At 39.2% G+C, this 20112-nt stretch overlaps 1 protein-coding gene across 1 annotated transcript in view; it reads left to right on the top strand.

Moving 5' to 3' along the window:
* Positions 1-17749, top strand: part of PHTF1 (putative homeodomain transcription factor 1) — a 50336-nt gene extending 32587 nt beyond the window's left edge. The window contains exons 11-18 of the mRNA XM_006865900.1: positions 3120-3248; positions 3973-4245; positions 5154-5285; positions 5925-6011; positions 12547-12702; positions 15376-15471; positions 16905-17030; positions 17671-17749. Of these exons, the coding sequence (XP_006865962.1) occupies positions 3120-3248; positions 3973-4245; positions 5154-5285; positions 5925-6011; positions 12547-12702; positions 15376-15471; positions 16905-17030; positions 17671-17691 (1020 nt within the window). The 3' untranslated portion in view covers positions 17692-17749. The remainder of the gene's footprint in view (positions 1-3119; positions 3249-3972; positions 4246-5153; positions 5286-5924; positions 6012-12546; positions 12703-15375; positions 15472-16904; positions 17031-17670) is intronic.
* Positions 17750-20112: the final 2363 nt, after the last annotated feature.

Genomic DNA, 20112 nt, shown 5'->3' on the forward strand with positions numbered 1-20112 from the left:
GAGAGAGAGAGAGAGAGAGAGAGAGCTCTGGTAGCATAGTGGTTATGAATTGGGCTGCAAACCTCAGGGACAGCAATTCGAAACTACCAGCTGTTCCGTGGAAGAAAGATGAGGCATTCTGCTCTTGTAAAGATTTACAGCCTTGGAAACCCTGTACAGGGTTGCTATGAGTGAGAACCGACTCCATGGCACATAACAACAACATATATATGTATATTTATATCTGTATCTATATGCCTATATATGATTATATAGGCATATAGATATATATACACATAGAATAATAATAATTGTGAGTTTCATTCCATATTTTCTCAACTTTATATGGGATGTTCTAATGTGATCCCTTTCGGTGCAGCTGGTAGTGGTACTATCTAGTGCTTCTGGTCTCAGAGTCATGGAGTTCACGTGACTCCATTAGTCATGTGTTCCATTAGTCCATTGGAGTAATTGGTTCCATGACTCATTCCTTTTTATTCTTCAGGTCTTGGTTTAAATAATACTTCCTTTAGGAAGCCGTTCCTGTGTACTTCTAAAGCACTCTTTCCTTTCTTTACCATGCTGTATGTTGTTGTTAAGTGCATTTGAGTTGGTTCCAGCTCATAGCAAACTGGTAAAGTGTTTCCAAGGAGCAGCTGGTGGATTTGAACCACTGAACTTGCAGTTAGCAGTCCAGTGCTCATCCTACAGCACTCCACCAGGACTCCACCATGCTGTGTGTTGTTGTTGTTGTTAAGTGCCACCGGGTTGATTCCGACCCATAGCGACCCTGTATAGGGTTTCCGAGGAGCAGCTGATAAGCTTGAACCGCCAACCTTGCAGTTCAAATGGCTTTGCAGTCTGGCGCAGCTATTGATTTAATTATGTCTCCTTCAGAAGTCTGAAAACTCCCATGACAGGAAAGATCACATGCAAAAAAGTGATGGCAACAAGCATTTCTCCCACAGTCCTCTCTACTCAGCTGGGTTTGATCATTTGTTGCAGTGACCACACGGAACTCAGACACCACACTCATAGTTACGGGGTTTACTGGGCTGTTAACAGGCTCAGAAATGCTTAGGGCACAGTTCTTCAGTCAGGAGAGCCTCTCCTTAGTCATGCCCACAGGCAGGCCTCTCTCTGCCAGGCCAATGTTACAAAGCTGTTTTTGTTTGTTCTTGTTAAGTGTCGTTGAGTTAGTTCTGACTCATAGCGACCCTTCTAGGGTTTCCAAGGAGTGGCTGCTGAGTTTGAACCACCAACCTTGCAGTTCAAATGACTTTGCAGTCCAGCACATTAACCCACAGCACCACATCAGGATTCCACAGTGCTCTTTTAGAGCTGATGAATAATGTTCACAGAACACACCATTCCACCAAAAACCTCAACCTGAAGGCACTCCGCTCTAACTTCTTGGGTTAGCAAACCTCACTTCCTCCAATTAAATGCCAGAGACACCTCACTCCTACCAAAGTCACTCAGCTTACTTGCTCTGTGAGTGTGAAGCCCACTGCTCTGAGTAGTCTGGCTCTTGGTTCTGCTGCTGCTGCTTCTCCTCTGCTGTCACAGCTTTCTGTCCCTGGGGAGAGGAGGTTCGATGCCCAGGATCTCAGGGTCCAAAGGACACACGCCTCTTCTTTAATGGTAGTGAGAGCCCTCCTCCTTCTTTTGAGATGGCTCAATTTATACCCATGCTGGAGTTTTCAAGTTCTTACAATTACAATGAACTCTTAACATCCACAGCTGAACCATGTCAGCCTATCAGTAGCTTCCAAGATCAGTGGTTCAAACCCACCAGCTGCTCCTCAGAAACCCTATACAGGTTTGCTATGAGTCTGAACTGACTTGACTTGATGGCACACAACAACACCAATCAGTATCTTCTCCTACCTTCTCTTATCCAGACCCAGCAGGGCATGAGCATTGTTTGTTGGGAGTTAGTCTGGTTAGAAAAGACATTCAATAATTCATGCCGCGGCACCACATCTGTCTTTTTAGTTCTTTGTTATATCCACAGTACATGAAACAGAAGAGGTGCTTGGTAAATAATTGCTGGGTAAATCGATGAATCAGTGAGTAATCAATAAATGCTCCACATTATGCTCATCATTGTGGTGGAAAGAGAAGAAATACATCATATGGCCCTGTTCTAGAAACTGAAATTTTAGTTTGGGGACGGGATTATTACATGGAAAATAAGTTGTTGTTGTTATTGTCAGGTGCCATCGAGTCGGAACTGACTCATAGCGTCCCTATGCACAGCAGAACGAAACAATGTCCGATCCTGGGCCAACCTCACTACCGCTGCCACACTTGAGTCCATCAATGATGCCACCTGGCCAATCCATCTCGTTAGGGGTCTTCCTCTTTTTCTCTGACCCTCCACCTTACCCAGCATGACGGCCTTCTCCAGCGACTGTTTCCTCCGGACAATATGTCCAAAGTATGAGAGACGAAGCTTAGCCATCCTGGCCTCCAAGGAGCATTCTGGCTGCACCCTATAGAAGCTGCATATAATTTGATGTTAATTAGATTGGTAATAGACTTTTAATTTCAGAGAAGAGCAAAAGTAGTGAAGCTCCTGAAGGTCAAAGAAGACCATGTGGAGAAATGGAACTTGCACTTGAAGAATAAGGCATGATATGGCAGTGGGAGGTGGGGTTGTTTTATTATGACTTTCTGCTCTTGAATTCTTATGCTCTTTTGTGTCCTGTTTATCAGGGTAACACCTCAGTCATTCACAGCACAATATGGAAGGCCTCTTAGCATCTCTCCTACCTAACACTGCCTACTACTCTCAGAGTGGTCTTGTCCTAGAAATGTTTTCTTCCTCAGTATCCCATGAATACAACCAGCTTATCCTCACTTCTGTATCTTTAGCAACTTTGGAGATCCTGGACTCCTATCTCTTCTTATTATAGAAGAGAAGACCTTTAGCCTCTATGCAAATAAGAGAAAAGGTTTTAAAAGGACCAGAAATCAGCATCTTTGAGGTAATTGGAGTGATGAGTCTGCGAGGGAGATATTAAAACTATTAAACTGAACATTGGCAAATGTCGCCTGGGATCTGGGCAAAGGGTGACAAACTAATGGAGGAAAGAAAGAATGGATGCAAACAATTATATATTTTTTCTTCTCAGAACCACTTATTCTGGCTTCAGAACTCAAGTCCTGCCTCTGAACGAGTTAGTGCAATAATCTGGGAAGGGAATGAGTGCAAAAAGATGGATATGTCTGTGTTGGAAATAAGTGGCATCATTATGAGCAGGGTAAGGTTTAATACGTTTGCAGACTTTTAAATAATCTACTTAGTGATAAGCAGCTGTTTTATCGAATCCAGTTAATGGTCAAAACCATTAGAACTCTGCTTTTGAAGCACACACACATACATATGTTGTTGTTGTTGTTGTGAAGTGCCATTGAGTTGGTTCCAACTCATAGCGACCCAGTAGAAGGTTTCCAGGGAGTGACAGGTTTTATCTTTCTGCCTTAGAGTGACTGGTTGGTTTGAACCACCATTCTTGTAGTTAGCATCCCCGTGTTAAGCCCACTGTGCTACCAGGGTTCCTAGGGATAAGGAATTAGAGCCTAGAGAGAGAAAACAAAATGTAAAGTTCCTGCCAACCTTGTGGTTCAAACCAACCTTGCAGGCCTGCACTTATCCTACAATGCCACACTGGAAGTCCACACATACATATGCATCAATACCTCATTTCAGATATATTTAGATTTTTGTACTTGGTAGTATGTTTTTTTATTCTTTATACTTAATATGATCTCTATTAGCATGATTAATGGCTCAGTTATACTTCACAACTATGCCTCATCTCATATAATCTTAATTCTTAATAATGTCTACAAGTCATGTGTATGTCATTTAAGATGCTTAGTTCTAAATATCTACTTTTGATCATCAAAATAACAATTGATAATACTGCCCTACAACTTAATTTGGTTATGCAGTAATGATGGAAACTTTAAATTTAATCCCAGGTCAATGCATATCAGCAAGGAGTAGGTTATCAGATGCTGGGAAATGTCGTCACCATTGGATTAGCATTTTTTCCTTTTGTACACCGACTTTTCCGTGCGAAGAGCCTTGACCAGCTGAAATCCATTTCTGCTGAGGAGGTCTTGACTCTCTTTTGTGGAGCACCACCAGTTATACCTATTATTATCTTGTCTTTAATTAATTTTTTTGAACGATTGTGTCTTACTTGGATGTTTTTTTTTATGATGTGTGTGGCAGAGCGAACATATAAACAGGTCAGTAGAAAAGTAAATTTTCCTGTGTCTGTTTTTGCATGTGACATTCCATTGCAGTGTTATTATTTTCTTCATGTATTTTTTTTTCTCTAGTAGTTAATATGATCAATGAATGATTGGGAGTAAACTCTTTGTACATATTGATATAATGTTTGTGAAATTGACTCTCATTATGAATGGCATATGTTGTTGTTGCTTTTGTTGGGGGCTGTGGATTCAGTTCCAATTCATAACAACCATGTATAGGATTTCCAAAGAGCAGATGATTAGTTTGTGGTTCAAACCAGCTTTGTGGTCCAGTACTTTAACCTATAGCCCCTCACCAGGACTCCAAATGGCATATGGTGACCCAAAATTTCTGCTGAGCCTCGTGTGTAGGAGTAAATGGCTTAGCCATTGAGTGAGCCTACCAGACGGCTGAACATTTGCACCTCAGTATGCCTTTGCTGTTTATTTATCTGGCAGCATATGTAGTAATTCTCAAAGTGATAATGTGTTTACAAACAAATGGCCACATGAGAAATAAATGCATTGAAATTTGGTAAGAGTGATGGGTTGAGGATGTAATATTGAAGATATGCACAAGATACAGAATTTTGACAGGAAACATCATTGGGGAGAGAACCAGAAACCTTGACTTTGTGAAGTTGGATCTCCAAAGAATATGCCTTGCAAGTATCATGAGTGTACAATATTGTGACAGAGTATATAGCGTACTTTTGAAGCAACAGAGTAATGAACTAGTTGATAAATTGTTTCTACTACCAGTCTTTGTGGTCACTGGTTAGAATTCCATCCTTTTTGATATTTTTAATATGCTGCGACTATTGCTTACAATTATTAAATTAAACACACAGAGGCATATAACATACATCTTACTTGGTGATTTTTATTTTAACCTCCTCTAGAGATTTTTATTTGCAAAACTCTTCAGCCATATTACATCTGCAAGGAAAGCTAGAAAATATGAAATACCTCATTTCAGACTTAAAAAGGTAGAGAACATTAAGATATGGTTATCACTTCGTTCCTATCTAAAGGTGAGTTTTATTTGATTAACAATAGGATATATGTAAGAATATGCAGAGAAGGTACTCACTGGTTTCCTGAAGCAGTTTCTCAGACCATATAGTCTTGTATATTGTAAAGATTAGATCAATGGTGGACACACTTTCTGGATCTGAAGTTAGAAGTTATCTACCAGCAAAGCTGATAACCAAGAGACCCACTGCCATCAAGTCAGTCTCAACTCAGTGTGACCCTGTAGGACAGAGTATAGAGCTTCTCTGCAGGGTGTCTGAGACCACAAGGCTCTATGGGAGCAGACCGCTTTTTATCTTTCTGCCTTAGAGTGACTGGTTGGTTTGAACCACCATTCTTGTAGTTAGCATCCCCGTGTTAAGCCCACTGTGCTACCAGGGTTCCTAGGGATAAGGAAATAGAGCCTAGAGAGAGAAAACAAAATGTAAAGTTCCTGAGGGTATAGCAATAAATACTGCCTTTTTTTTTTTCAGTTCTGTGGGGAATGTTATAGATTTCAGTGCTTAATTAAAACTTCTTGTATCTGTAAACATTTATTTTCACATGAATACTATAGAGTTAAGAATGTGAGTCCTGTATGGAGACTTGCTGCCCGGGACAGTGATGTAAAACACTAACATACGTGTCTCACTCCACAGAGACGGGGCCCGCAGCGTTCAGTTGATGTGGTCGTATCATCTGTCTTCTTACTGACGCTCTCGATTGCTTTCATTTGTTGTGCGCAGGTAAATGCTTTATCTGTTTTAATGGAAAATGGAGATCCTGTGACTGGGTTCACCTCCAGTTTTAGAACAGGTCACTGTGTGTTTCTTAGGTGTAGTCAGTTTTTTAATATTTAATGTGTTTCTTTGCTACATTGGATTATTTGTTGATTTAGCTAACTTTTTGAAACATTTTATAGGTAATTTTGAAATTCTTTGAGACTGTAAGATCACTCTAATTTAATTTTAGATGGTCATTTTTGACTGATGATATAGCTGTTATATGAGGGGCTTCAAAAAATTAGTGGAAAAGTTGAATGAAAAGAGACTGGAATTTTTCCATGAACTTTTTGAAGCCACATCATTTATTCTGTTTCAGGGGTTTACATTTCCTGTTGATACTTTTATCTGTTGTATCTTTCTCTGACAAGGTATATTGTTATGTGTTTATAGTGTTGCTGTATGCTTGTTTCCCAGAGATACTTTTTAGTGCAGTTGAACAATAAATAGTAGGGTGTTGTTCCAGTCACTTTAATAACCACTGGCCCTTGTGTGGGCTACTGAATACTTGAAATGTGACTGGTTCAATAGATGATGTGCTGTAAGGGTAAAATACCAAATTTCAAAAATAATACCTCCCAAAAGGTAGCGTAGTGGTTTCGAATCGCGCTGTGAACCAAAAGGTCAGCAGTTTGAAACTACCAGCTGTTCCGCGGTTGAAAGATGAGGCGTTCTGCTTCCGTAAAGATTTACAGCCTTGGAAACCCTGTACTGGGTCGCCATGAGTCAGAACTGACTCCACGGCACATAACAACAACAACAACAAAATAAAATAGCTCAATAATAATTTTTTCTATTATCAACATTTGGAAAATATTATGTCAAATAAAAGACATTAAAATTAATTTCACCTTTTTAAAAACTTTTTAAATATGGCTTATAGAAAATTTAAAATGATGTGTGACTCAAATATTTCTATTGGTTAGCATTAGTATAGAGGCACAAATTTCCTCTCCCCCAGTGACCTTATCCCCTGGAAAGTCCCAGAGTTTGCCTATGCACTACGGAGGAGGTGGGCAGAGAGTGAAAAGAAACATTTAGCCAGTGTTGAGTGTTACCAGAGGCAGACAGGGCATGGGGTCTGTAGCACTTACTTTAGCCAGAGGCTATAATGACTAAATTGAGTCTCTCTCCCTCTTCTTTCTCTTTCTATATTTAAAAAAGTTTTGAAGCTGGAGACTGCTAGGTCAGACTATATCTGGCTTCTTGAGCTCTAGCTTTTACCTTTTCATTTTTTCCCCCTTTTTCTTAGGAGGGGGACTTAGGAAAGAGACACTCCCTGGAGAAAAGTTACCATTGACCAATTACTGAGCTCTCCTGTGAATCAGAACTCATGACACTGTTCTTAACCAGGTTCTTTGATACCACTGTTGTTGTTGTTAAGTGCTGTGAGTTGGTTCCAAGTCATAGCAGCCCTGTATAGGATTTCCAAGGAGCGGCTGGTGGGTTTGAACCACCAGCCTTGTGATTATCCTATAGCACCACACCAGGACTCCTGTGTACCCCCATTGCATCAAAGGAACATACTTTCCATGTTCTATTGCTCAGGATGTGAGAGAGAAGCTACTCTTAATATTAATTTTTTTTCCTATCACCACTCAGTAATGCCTTGTTTTCTTTTCATGCTATCTTCATACCAGCTCACCTGCAGGGAGGGTGTATTATCAGGTGTTCTTTCTATAAGAATTCCTTGGTTCTTTGCTCATTATCTTCCTCTCAGGTCTGGTTTTGCTGAGAAGAGGAGTCATTATTTGTTGAACTAGACAGATCTCTACGTCAAGTGGTTAAGTCTTTGTTTGTTGTGGTAGCTTCTATACGCTTCTATTACATAGCTGTCAGTTTGTTGAACTGTGACTTGCGTGTTGTTATGATGCTGGAAGCTGTGTCTTCGGTATTTCAAATATCAGCAGAGTTACTCATGTTGTTGTTGTTATGTGCTGTGGAGCCGGTTCTGACTCGTAGCGACCCTGTACAGGGTTTCCGAGGCCGTAAATATTTACGGGAGCAGAAAAGCCTCATCTTTCTCTCGCGGAACAGCTGGTAGCTTCGAACTGCTGACCTTGTGGTTCACAGCCCGATTCGTAACCACTACACTACCAGAGCTCCTTGTTGTTTGTTGTTAAGTGCCGTTGAGTCGGATTCGACCCATAGCAACTCTATACAGGGTTTCTGAGGAGCGACTGGTGAGCTTGAACCACCGACCTTGCAGTTCAAATGACTTTGCAGTCTGGCACATTAACCCACAGCACCACACCAGGACTCCTTGTTGTTGTTGTTGTTGGAAAGTGCCGTCGAGTCGATACCGACCCATAGTGACCCTGTATAGGGTTTCTAAGAAGCAGCTGGTGAGCTTGAACCACCGACTTTGCAGTTCAGACAGCTTTGCAGTCTGGCGCATTAACCCACAGTGCCACACCAGGATTTATTAGACGGGTTTAAAGAGCGTCTAGACAAAGACAAACTTAGAAGAGGGGCCTGGTGATCTACTTGTAGAAAAATGACCAATGAAAACCTTCTGAGTAGCTGTAGAACATTGTCTGGTAGAGTGTTGGAAGATGGTCCCTTCAGGTTAGAAGGCACTCAGAATATGACTGGGGACTGACTATGGAACAGGCTATCAATTTACTCATATACAAGTTCATGTTGAAACTGAATCAGAGCAATTCACAAGAGCTAAAGTCCCACCTGAATCAAGAGACCATCCCAAGCATAGATTTGATGCATTGAACACTAGTAACTGAAGACCACAGACTAGTTGTAGGATGACATCAGGAATATAGTACATGAAGAAAACAAACGATCATTAGAACAACAGGAAAGAAAGAAAAGACCAAAATAGACATCAGAAGAGACTCTGAAATTTGCTCTTGAATAGAAAGAATCTAAAGCTAACAGAAGTAAGGATAAAGAGCTAAACAGAAAATGTTAAAGGACAGCTGGAGAAGACAAAGTAAAGTATTGTAATTGAATATGCAAAAGACCTGGAATTAGAGAACCAGAAGGGACAAATACATTCAGCATTTCTCATGCTAAAAGAACTGAAGAAAAAATTTAAGTCTTGACTAACAATAATGAAGGATTCTATGGGCAAAATATTGAATGATGCAGAAAGCTTCAGAAGAAACTGGAAGGACTACAGAGTCACTCTACCAAAAAGAATTAGTAGATGTTCAACCATTTCAAGAACCAATGATAGTGAAACACAAAGTCAAAGCTCCACTGAAGGCACTGGTGAAAAGCAAGGCTCCAGGAATTGATGAAATACAAAAACGAAATCTTTCAACAAGCTGATGCAGGACTGGAGCCACTCACTCATCTATGCCAAGAAATTTGGAAGAGAGCTACCTGGCAATAGATAGGAAGAGATCCATATTTGTTTGCCCATTCCAAAAAGGTGACCCAACAGAATTCAGAAATTATAGAATATACCATTTAATATCACATGCAAGTAAATTTTATTAAAGATAATTTTTAAACAGTTGCAGGAGCACATTGATTGGGAACTGCAGAAATTCAAACCAGATCCAGAAGAGGATGTGAAATGAGGGCTGGATCTGACAGTAACAATAACATCTGAAAGATGCTTATCTGTCTTTTTCTGACTATGCATTTGACTGTGTGGATCATAATATAGATAACAATACATTGGAAAGAATGGGAATTCATGCTGAACCTACTATACTAGACCAAGGAAAGCAGTTGTTTGAGTAGAACAATACTGTGTTGTTGAAAATTAAGAAAATTATCCTTTCACTATACCTATTCAATCTGCATACTGAAGAAATCATCCGAGAAGCTGGAGTATATAAAGAAGAATGCTCTATTAGAGTTAGAGATAGACTCATTAACAACCGGAAATAGACAGATAACATGACTTTGCTTGCTGTAATTGAAGAGGAATTGAAGTATTTACTGTAATGATGTATATTGCATTGGGCAAATCTGCTGCAAAAGACCTCTTTACAATATTAAAAAGATGTCACTTTGTGGACTAAGGTGTTCCTGACCTAAGCCAGAGTATTTTTAATTGCTTTGTATGCATGTGAAAACTGAACAATGAATATGAAAGAAGGAATCCCTGCATGTGAAGGATGAATGAATCTGTGCTGGAAGAAGCTCAACTAGAATGCTCCTTGGAAACACGGATGATGTGGCTTTGTCTTATGTACTTTGAGCATGTTAGCACAAGGGAGCAGCCACTGGAGAAGGACATCATATTTGGTAAAGCAGAGGAGTCAGCAAAAAAGAGAAAGACCCCAATACGACGGATTGACACAGTGGCTACAACAGTGGCCTTAAATGTGGCAATGATTGTGAGGGTGGCTCAGGCCATGGGAGTGTTTTGTTCTGTTGTACTCAGGGTTGCCTTGAGTTGAAATGGACTCCATGGTACCTAGCAACAATCATCACATCCTCTTTTAGATGAAATTTCCCTTGGAAGAGAAGGAAAGAGCCTAGATTTTTGGGGTCCTTTTTGTAAGTTTCATGTATAGGCACAGCTTCTTTTCCTCAGAAGATTTTATTTCCTCTTGCAGTTTTCATTTAACAAATACTTGCTATATTCAGTGCTCAAAAAATATTTGTTGAAGGTTGTGTGAGTGAATAAATGAGTGAATGACAGCACTGAGTTAGGCCCTTGGAATACAGTGGGGAGCAGGAAAGACAGTTTTCTACCCTCACAGAGCTTAGAATGTAACAGCAAAGATAGATACGAATGACTGTATTGCAGTACTGTGTTACAGTACAGCAGTTACTGAATTGTAAATACGTTACAGTATAGCAATTAGTATATTGTTTAATGGATATGAAGAGTGAGGAATTTAGGGTGCTTTGGGAGCACATACTTGGGGGACTTAAATACATTTTAGGGTATGATAACTTTCCTGATTAGATAATATTTAAATGGAGACCAGAGTGATAAATAGAAGCCTGTGAAATGCAGGGGTGAAAGGGAAGGATGTGGGAAGAAGAGTGGGAGACAGAGGGTACCCACCACATGTACAGTTTCCTTCTTTCCTTCTCTTTCTTTCAAGTTTGAAGAATTACATGTTAACATGGCTGAAATACAGAGTGCTCTGCAGAGTTAGAAACAAAATTGTCAGTCCATATAGAAGTGGCTGGGACATAGTACATGCTCCTAGTAGAGATCATTCCTAGAGACAATATTTGAGTAGCCTCATTGACATCTCCCCTGGGTAGTACTAGATACTGGTAAATTGTCTTTGGCATCTCCTTTCCTAGACCCCATATACAGCCCTCTCTTTCTGTTATATATTCTTCAGTCCTATTTCTATAAAATTAACAATTTATATGTGTTTGTTATTGTTGTTAAGAGCCGTTGAGTCGGTTCTGACTCATAGTCATCCTGTATAGGGTTTCCGAAGAGCAGCTGGTGGGTTTGAACTGCCGATCTTGCAGTTCACAGTCCAGTGCTGATCCTGCAGTGGCACGCCATTTAGTTATAATTATATTGGAGTTATGGGCACCCTGAGACCAAATCCTAGTCAACTTCATTGAGCTTCACTGTTTTTAAATCTCCTCAGTCACACATTTGGACAATCTCTTGTATTCCTTTCCTTTTCTTTCTTTCATCTTTTCTTTTTCTGACTTTCCCTTTTTTCTTTTCCTTCTTTCTCCCTCCCTTCTCTTCTTCTTTCTTTAAGCATTTTGTTGATATACCTTTGTCTTTACTTTTAAACTTGCCTGTGGATTTTTCGGTCTGTCTTTTTTTGTTCCATTTCTCCATGCTTTGCTTTATCCTTGACTATTGGCTCTTCCTAAACAGATCAGAAGAAGGCTAGGGGAAGAGAGATGAGGACAGCAATTGCTTGGTGACTTCTGGTTCTCAAAGGGCTTGTATCTGGTTTCTCTGAGAGTTCTCTGTATATTTTCCAATAAATTCTGTCCTAACTTGGGCTTGTTTGAACAAGTTTCAATGAACAAAAAAGTTTCAATCAACAACAACAAAAAGAGAAAGGTGTTTTTTGCTCCAGAAAACTTGACATACAACAGTTCGTCAGTCAATAGTGCCTGCTGCTGCTCCTGCTGAGATTTAGACCCTAAAATGGAGTACAGAACTGAGCCTGGAATCTTTTATATATAAGGCATAAAATAGTCAGATTTTAAAAGCAGTGGGGTGGGCCACATGTTTTAGGGAACTTTACTAGACATATTGAAAACTTAATGCTTTAAACAGCTGTCAGTATACAGTTATGAGTGGACGTCCTGGGGGTTAAAAGACCTGGCAATGTATTTATCTTACTATGTTTTCTTCCTTTGTCATTTCCATGAAAAGGAGAAAATCTGAAAAACTTAGAGGGAAGGGTTTTTAATACATAATGATTAATTTAGAGATACTTTGAGTATTAAAGCTCCTCTCTTTTGAGTTTTATAATAATGGTTTCTTGCAAATGCTTTTTCAAATGGATAGAGCAAAACAGTAATAGTTACACGATCTCAAGACAAATGAAAAACATAACTTGTTTGGTCCTTTCTATAGGTTCTCCGAGGACATAAAACTTTCCTTAATGATGCTTATAATTGGGAGTTTTTGATCTGGGAATCAGCTTTATTGCTTTTCTTACTGCGCCTGGTCTCCCTGGGGTCTGAAACCAATAAGAAATACAGCAATGTGTCGATATTACTTACTGAACAGGTATTGATTGGTCCCTGGTAAGAGGTTGGTTTGCTTCACTGGCTAGAGGTAGCATAATAATACTGTAAAATTTATGTGGAATTGATTAAGGATAGAGTTGCATAGCTGATTAATTGTTGTCAATACATTGTACACCTATGAAACATAATAATAGATACTACAAAAATTGTGTGATAGCTATATTAGGGGAGTTCAGAAAGTTTGTGGGAAAATTCCATTATTTTCAAATTCCATTTTTCCATGACCTTTTGAACCCCCCTCATATTTACAACAACAACAAGGAGAAGAGCTGCTGGGGCTGTTTATCTACAAATTCCTCCCAGGATTTGGTTCCCTAATTTGGAGTTTTAGGATCGTGGTTTCATGTGACATCCCAGTTAACTGACGTAAGAAGTTGTTTAATGCTTGTTCTACCTCCTAGTTTGCTGTGTACTACCTGGGGTTGTAAAAGCTTGCAATCAGCCATCCAGTGCACAGCTATAGGTCTCTGTTTGCCTGGAGCAACAGAGAAAGAAGAAGAGGCAGGAATACGCAGAGGAAATGCAATGTGTGGCTAATTGAACAACTGCGTCCTTTGCCATGAGACAGAAGTGGATGGTGCCAGGCTACCATTACTGAACATATGCGACAGATACTGAACAGAATTTCAAATTCTCAGGGACTGCAGGTTACCTGGAACCACAGAAGCTGGATGAATGTCTGAAACTATTGCCCTGAGATAATCTTTAGATCTTAAACCAGAAATACTCATTGGAACCTTCATAAAACCAGACAGTACTTTAGCTTAACTCCTAAAGAATGTCTGCCTTGAGTGTTTGCTCCTTTACAGTCTGTCTGTCTGTATGGGATCAAATTGACAATAGCAACTCTAAGAACTGCACAGGAACCTTAGGGGCAGTGAGTTTATGTTAATGGGGGAGGAACAACTCAGAAAAGAGAGCAAAATTGGCTGCACAACTTGAATGTAATTAGTGTCACTAAATTATACCTGTAGAAACTGCTGAAGTGGTGTGTATTCTCAACAATAAAAAAATAAATTCTATTTTTAAAAGTCTCTGAAAGTAACATGATAGTTTAATTATAAGTAAACTCTAGTGTAAATTGCCTAAAAGGTAGCTTTCTTACGAAATCTAGATTCAGGTTTTCTAGCCAAAAGGAAAAACAGCAAAACAATGTTGATTTAAAATCAAGTGAATGTTTTAAAAGGCTGTATATATAAGAAAAAGTTCTCAAGCTCATTTACTCACATCTTGAAAAGATTTTCACAAAATATGTTTTCTATGATTGATATAAACGAAATTAAAGATGCTTATCAAACAGATATTGTTTTATAACAATCTTATATTGTTTTATAACAATATCTGTTTTAGAGAAATCAGAGTGAAGTCTACATTTTTACCACTTTCTATTGTATGACCTCAGTATTGTTGTCATATATGTGTTTCTTTTTTATATATTGAGGATAATAGCCTCCCTGCTTGCTTCCAGGATTGTGAAACTTCAAATCTAATGATTTAAATAAAGTATTTTGTACTCTCTAAAGGTATTTTTTTAGGAGCTCTAGTAGCATAGTGGTTACGAATTGGGCTGCGAACCGCAAGGTCAGCAGTTCGAAACTACCAGCTGTTCCGTGGGAGAAAGGTGAGGCTTTCTGCTCCCTTAAAAATTTACAGCCATGGAAACCCTGTACTCGGTCACTATGAGTCAGAACCAACTCCACAGCACATAACAACAACAACAAAGGTATTTTTATTTGTGGACATGAGGCTTTTAATCTCATATTCTACATCAAGTATTAGATCTTTAGAGAACTTGTAGTTTAAATGTTTGATAAGCTTCTTGAATTTCTTTTGTGTTAGTCATGGTGATGGTAGTGGTGGTTATGTGTTGTGGAATTGATTCCGACTCATAGCGCCCCTGTACAGGGTTTCTGAGGCTGTACATCTTTACAGGAGCAGAAAACCTCGTCTTTCTCCCGTGGAACAGCTGGTAGTTTCAAACTGTTGACCTTGAGGTTAGCAGTCTGATTCATGGAATACATATTTCAATGTTTGGAAAAACTTAACTTTTCAGTATGTGGATAGATGAGCTTGAGAACTTTTTCTTACGATGCAAAGTTTTAAAAGACTTTTTTAAAAATTCAAGTTTAGCTATATGCTGTAAATGAAAACATTTGCTATCATAAAATGAGTTTTTTTCTTTTTGGTCTTAGAATTATGTTGTTGCTAAATGCCATGAATTTTTTTTTTTTTTTTTTAAATAAGGAATTAAAGGATTTGTAACTTAAATGCAGCTATCCTCTCTCATTCCAGAAATATATGATGAGGATCTTAGATTATTTGGGGGATACCAAGATGAATAAAACATAGTTTTAGACCTCATGGGGTTTGCATGCTAATTAAGTTATATTATAACTAATAATAAATTTGTTATCCCTTTGATATTTCAATTGCTTCATCATTATTTTGTCTTCATTATGTAGTGTTTCCTTGGCAGAGACCTGACTGATTAGGTTTGGGGCTATGGTGTGTGACATGCATTCTGTATAAATGGCTGTTGGGCTTTGAAAATTAATTTTACTTGAAAACATTACCCTCAAAATTTGCCAGATTTAATGCCATGAATGTTTTGTTTTCCTGTGAAATTTTCCTTACCTCCTGTTCTTTTCCTTAGATTAATTTGTATCTTAAGATGGAAAAGAAGCCAAATAAGAAAGAGCAGCTGACTCTAGTAAACAATGTATTGAAGCTGTCCACCAAGTTGTTGAAAGTAAGTAGCATCCTATGGTCCACTTGTCTCAAAAAAAAAAAACAAACAAACCCACTACCGTGGAGTCCATTTCTACTCACAGTGACCCGGCGGGTCAGAGCAGAACTGCGCTATAGTGAATCTGTAAATCTTTACAGAAACAGACGGCCTCATCTTTCCCCTTGGGAGTGTTTGGTGGGTTCGAACTGCTGACCTTTTGGTTAACAGCCCAATGCTTAGCCCACTATGATACCAGGACACACTTTTACAACCATTTAAATTAAATCAATGGTTTATATCTTGGAAAAGACCCTACTATCTGATCGGTTCTAGACTATGTAAATTCGAAATGCTGACCTGAAAGTGCTGGCTTAATGACTGTATATAAAAAAAATTTTCTTGTTACCTAGGTTCTGATGATTGCTGATGTCTGTTGGATTTTTAAAATTACATTTTCTACCACAAATGACATATTTCTGAAATTGACCTTAGCTTTTTGTTGTTGTTGTTCAGTGAGTTGGTTCTGACTCATAGCAATTTTATGCACAACAGAACAAAACACTGCCCAGACTAACATCCACCTCACAACCATTGCTCTCCTTGAGCCCATTGCTGTCGTCTCTATGCCAATTCATCTCGCTGGGGGTCTTCCTCTTTTTCTCCGACCCTCCACTTTACCAAACATGATATCCTTTTCCAGGGACTGGCCCCTCCTGACAGTATGTCTGAAGTTCAAGAGATGATGTCTCACCATCTTGGCCTCCAAGGAACACTCTGGCTGTACTTTTTCCAGCACAGATCTGTTTGTTCTTTTGGCAGTCCATAGTACTTTTAATATTCTCCTCCAAACACCATAACTCAAATGCATCAATTCTTCTATGGTCTTCCTTATTCACTGTCCAACTTTCATATGTATATGAGGTTATTGAAAACACCATGGCTTAAAGAGTGTTGGTTGTTGTTGGTTGTTGTTGTTGTTGTTGTTAAGTGCCATCGAGTCGGGTCCGACCCGTAGCGACCCTGTACAGAGTTTCCGAGGATCAGCTGGAGGGTTTGATCCACTGACCTTATGGTTTGCAGTCCAGTGCTTATCCTACAGTGCCACACCAGGAGTTCTTAAAGAGTTTGTTGTTCTTAAGTGCCGTCAAGTTGGTTCCCACCCATTGCAATTCTGTGTAAGGTTTCTGAGGAGCAGCTGGTGAGCTTGAACCACTGACTTTATGGTTCAAACAACTTTGCAGTCCAGCGCACTAACCTACAATGCTACACCGGGACTCCTCTTAAAGAGTTTAGCTAGTGGACAAGTAGGTAAGAGCACATTAGGGATTTTTTGATGGGAACCCTTAAACAGTAAGAGCTTAATCAGTCATTCTGACACGAAGCTTTTTAAAAAAATGGCCACAAAATCACTGATAGTTACTCAGAAACCATGTAAATCTTTTTTTTTTTTTCAGGAACTGGACACACCATTTCGACTGTACGGGCTGACAGTGAATCCCTTGATCTACAATATCACACGAGTAGTTATCCTTTCTGCTGTCTCAGGGGTTATTAGTGATCTTCTAGGATTTAATATAAGAGTAAGTATGACTACCACTCTGGGGCATCTGGGGTAGTCTTCAAAATGACTACATAATTATCCTTGTTCTTCACACTTCTTTAACTTTTTCTATGTGACTGGCATGAAAACAACTCTTGTGGTAAAGAAACAGGCTTTTCAGCTCAGCTTTTCTCATATTGTTGTTGTTGTGGTGAAATGCCTTCGAGTCAGTTCCGACTCATAGCAACCCTGTGTAGGGTTTCCAAGGAGCGGCTGGTGACCTTGAACTGTGACCTTGTGTTTCAAACTAACCTTGCAATCCAGTGCTTTATCCCACAGAGCAGGACTCCTTTCTCATGTAATAGACTGTTTTTGAAAGAACAAAAAAATAAAGTTTGAATATAATGTCAATATAAGAGTTTGGGCTGGGGAAGGACCTTCTCTCTTAGGAAATGTCCAGAGGCAGAATGAATGAAAACTGGAACCACAAGAATTGCACTGTGTCATTTTTGATCCTGGAAGTTTTTCATTTTCCCCATTGTGTCCCATGGTTGCTGTTGTCATAATGGACACCTTTTTTTTATGTCAAATGTTCTCAGTTTGTAGTCAGGTAAGTGTACCTATGAACTCCTTCCTGTTTGTCTTACAACTCACTTACTGTGATGATTTTCTTCTCTTAGCTGTGGAAAATTAAATCATAAGCTGAGCCATTTGCCTGGACTCTCCCTTTGCTGACGTCAGTCCCCATGAAGGAAAGAGCTGCTTGCTGACGTGCAGAGGTGCCTGAGCTCTGCCGAGCCCAGCTGTGGTGTTTCCAAGAACCACATTTTCTTCCAACTGGGTGTGTGGATGCAAAACATTGTCAGAACAGTCAGAAGACTAAAAGACTATGTGTTATGGTAACAAATCAATCACTTTTCTAAGTTAGGAAATGCATTCTGGGTATGTCAGTACTGCACTGACATGGAAATAGTCTTGTGAAGAACTGTGGTTGTTGACCAGACAGGAAGCAAATGGCCTCATTGGAAATATGCACATTCAGTGCTTTTCGATGACAACCTGTGGAGTTAGAGATTTTATTTCTCTAGCAGAGAGAGAGATGAGATTTAAAATATGCTAGGTTGAATCTAAATAAAAGAACTTTACCAGGTAATTTCAGTTTCTAGGCTTTTTGTTGTTGTGGTTGAAGGAAAACTATAAACTTTGAAATGGAAATTTTCTGTTAAACTCTAAATAACTTTCAATTACTTAAAAATTTGAAGTTAATCCTAATAATTATATAGTGGTTGATGAAAGATGTATACACACGATGCCATGCAATTCTGTATGAACAATGTAAGTCTATGCACACTCCTCCATTCGGTCGTACAGCACGCTTTCCATAGAGATGGTTTGAGCTCTGTTTCCTGTCGCGCGACCCTAAGTGGAGCATTAAGTTCAGCTGTTGTGCACCGTCATGTACGAGACCCGCAGTGCAGTTTCAGAGCTTTGATCTCTAATTTCCTCAGCTGTACCTTGGGTGACTTAGGTCCGCTCATCACCATTCCATTACACATACCTGTGTTAAATGAAAACCCTGGCTCATTAAGTCTCCTGCTCTGAAGTTGCTAGTTGAGGCAAATTGAAAGCATTAACTTTTTAATGATAAGATGTTGTGAATTTTTAATGAAAATAATTTAGAAACCGACTCATTTATTATATGTAAAACATGTACTCATGTAAATCTTATGAAGGAGCTCTGGTAGTGTAGTGGTTACGAATCGGGCTGCGAACCTTAAGGCCAGCAGTTCGAAACTACCAGATGCTCTGCGGGAGAAAGATGAGGCGTTCTGCTCCCGTAAAGATTTACAGCCTCGGAAACCCTGTACAGGGTCGCTATGAGTTGGAACCGACTCGACGGCACTTAACAACAACAACAACATCCTAATATGAAAGGAGTCCTGGTGTAGCGCTGTGGGCTAATGTGTCAGACTGCAAAGTCGTTTGAATTGCAAGGTGGCTGGTTCAAGCTCACCAGCGTCGCTATGGGTCAGAATCGACTTGACGGCACTTAACAACAACATCCTAATATGAAGACTTGGGAGGCTCAAAGATTAATTTCTCAAGAGTTCGGGGATTAAGGACAGAATTTGTCTGGGTTCCAATTCTTGATCTTGACATTTATTAGCTTTATAATCTGGGGCACATTAGTTAACATCCACAAGGTCAGCACTTTGAATACACTGGTCACTCTGCAGGAGAAAGATGAGGCTGTCCGGAGACTCACCTGTTAAATGGGAATAATAATTGCCTAATAAGGTTGTTAAGGTTGAAGTGAGTTTATTGAAGTGTAAGGCATAGTAAACATTTGTTGTAACTATTTTAAAGCCCCCATCAAAACCTCTTACTGATAGGTTACTGTGAAGATCAAAAACAGGAAAGGTACTGAACTAGAAAACTACAAAAAATATGCAGCTATCCTAAATACTGCAGTAACATTCTAAAATAATTTTTTAAAAGGTAAAACCCCATTTACAAGGAATTATTCAGTAGGGGCACTTCAGTAGGGTTATCTCAACAGCTGGCTGATAGAAATCATGCGTTTACTATTTCCATAAGAAAAAATATCAACTCTCAAATCCAAACATAAGATTGAGATCAATGCAGATTTCAGATGAATAACATTGATGTTTTTATATTTATTTCTAGAAAATGCCATTCTAATTTCATACAAAGAATAATACACTAGCTTGAATTCCATATTCAGATTACATTAGTTTACTCTTCAGTTATAGTTTTGATGATGTAGAATTGGTTTAGTTTTCAGATAGGTAGAATTATAAGGAAGTATAGTTGCTCTTGCAGAAACACGAGAATCATTCTTGACTCCTTCTTCATACCATACATCCAGTGACCATGTCTTTTGATGACTATCTTCCAAATACCTTTTTGTACCACAGTTTGTTTATCCATTCTTCAGTTGATGGGCACTTTGGCTGCCTCCATCTTTTTGCTATTATAAATAGTGCTGCTATGAACTTTGGTGTGTATATATCTTCTCGTGTTGTGGCTCGTTTTTCTTGTGGGTAAATACCAAGTAGAGGAATTGCTGGATCATAAGGTATTTCTATTTTCAACCTTCT

This window comes from Chrysochloris asiatica, unplaced genomic scaffold (assembly GCF_000296735.1).
Source record: "Chrysochloris asiatica unplaced genomic scaffold, ChrAsi1.0 scaffold00085, whole genome shotgun sequence".
Taxonomy (NCBI): domain Eukaryota; kingdom Metazoa; phylum Chordata; class Mammalia; order Afrosoricida; family Chrysochloridae; genus Chrysochloris; species Chrysochloris asiatica.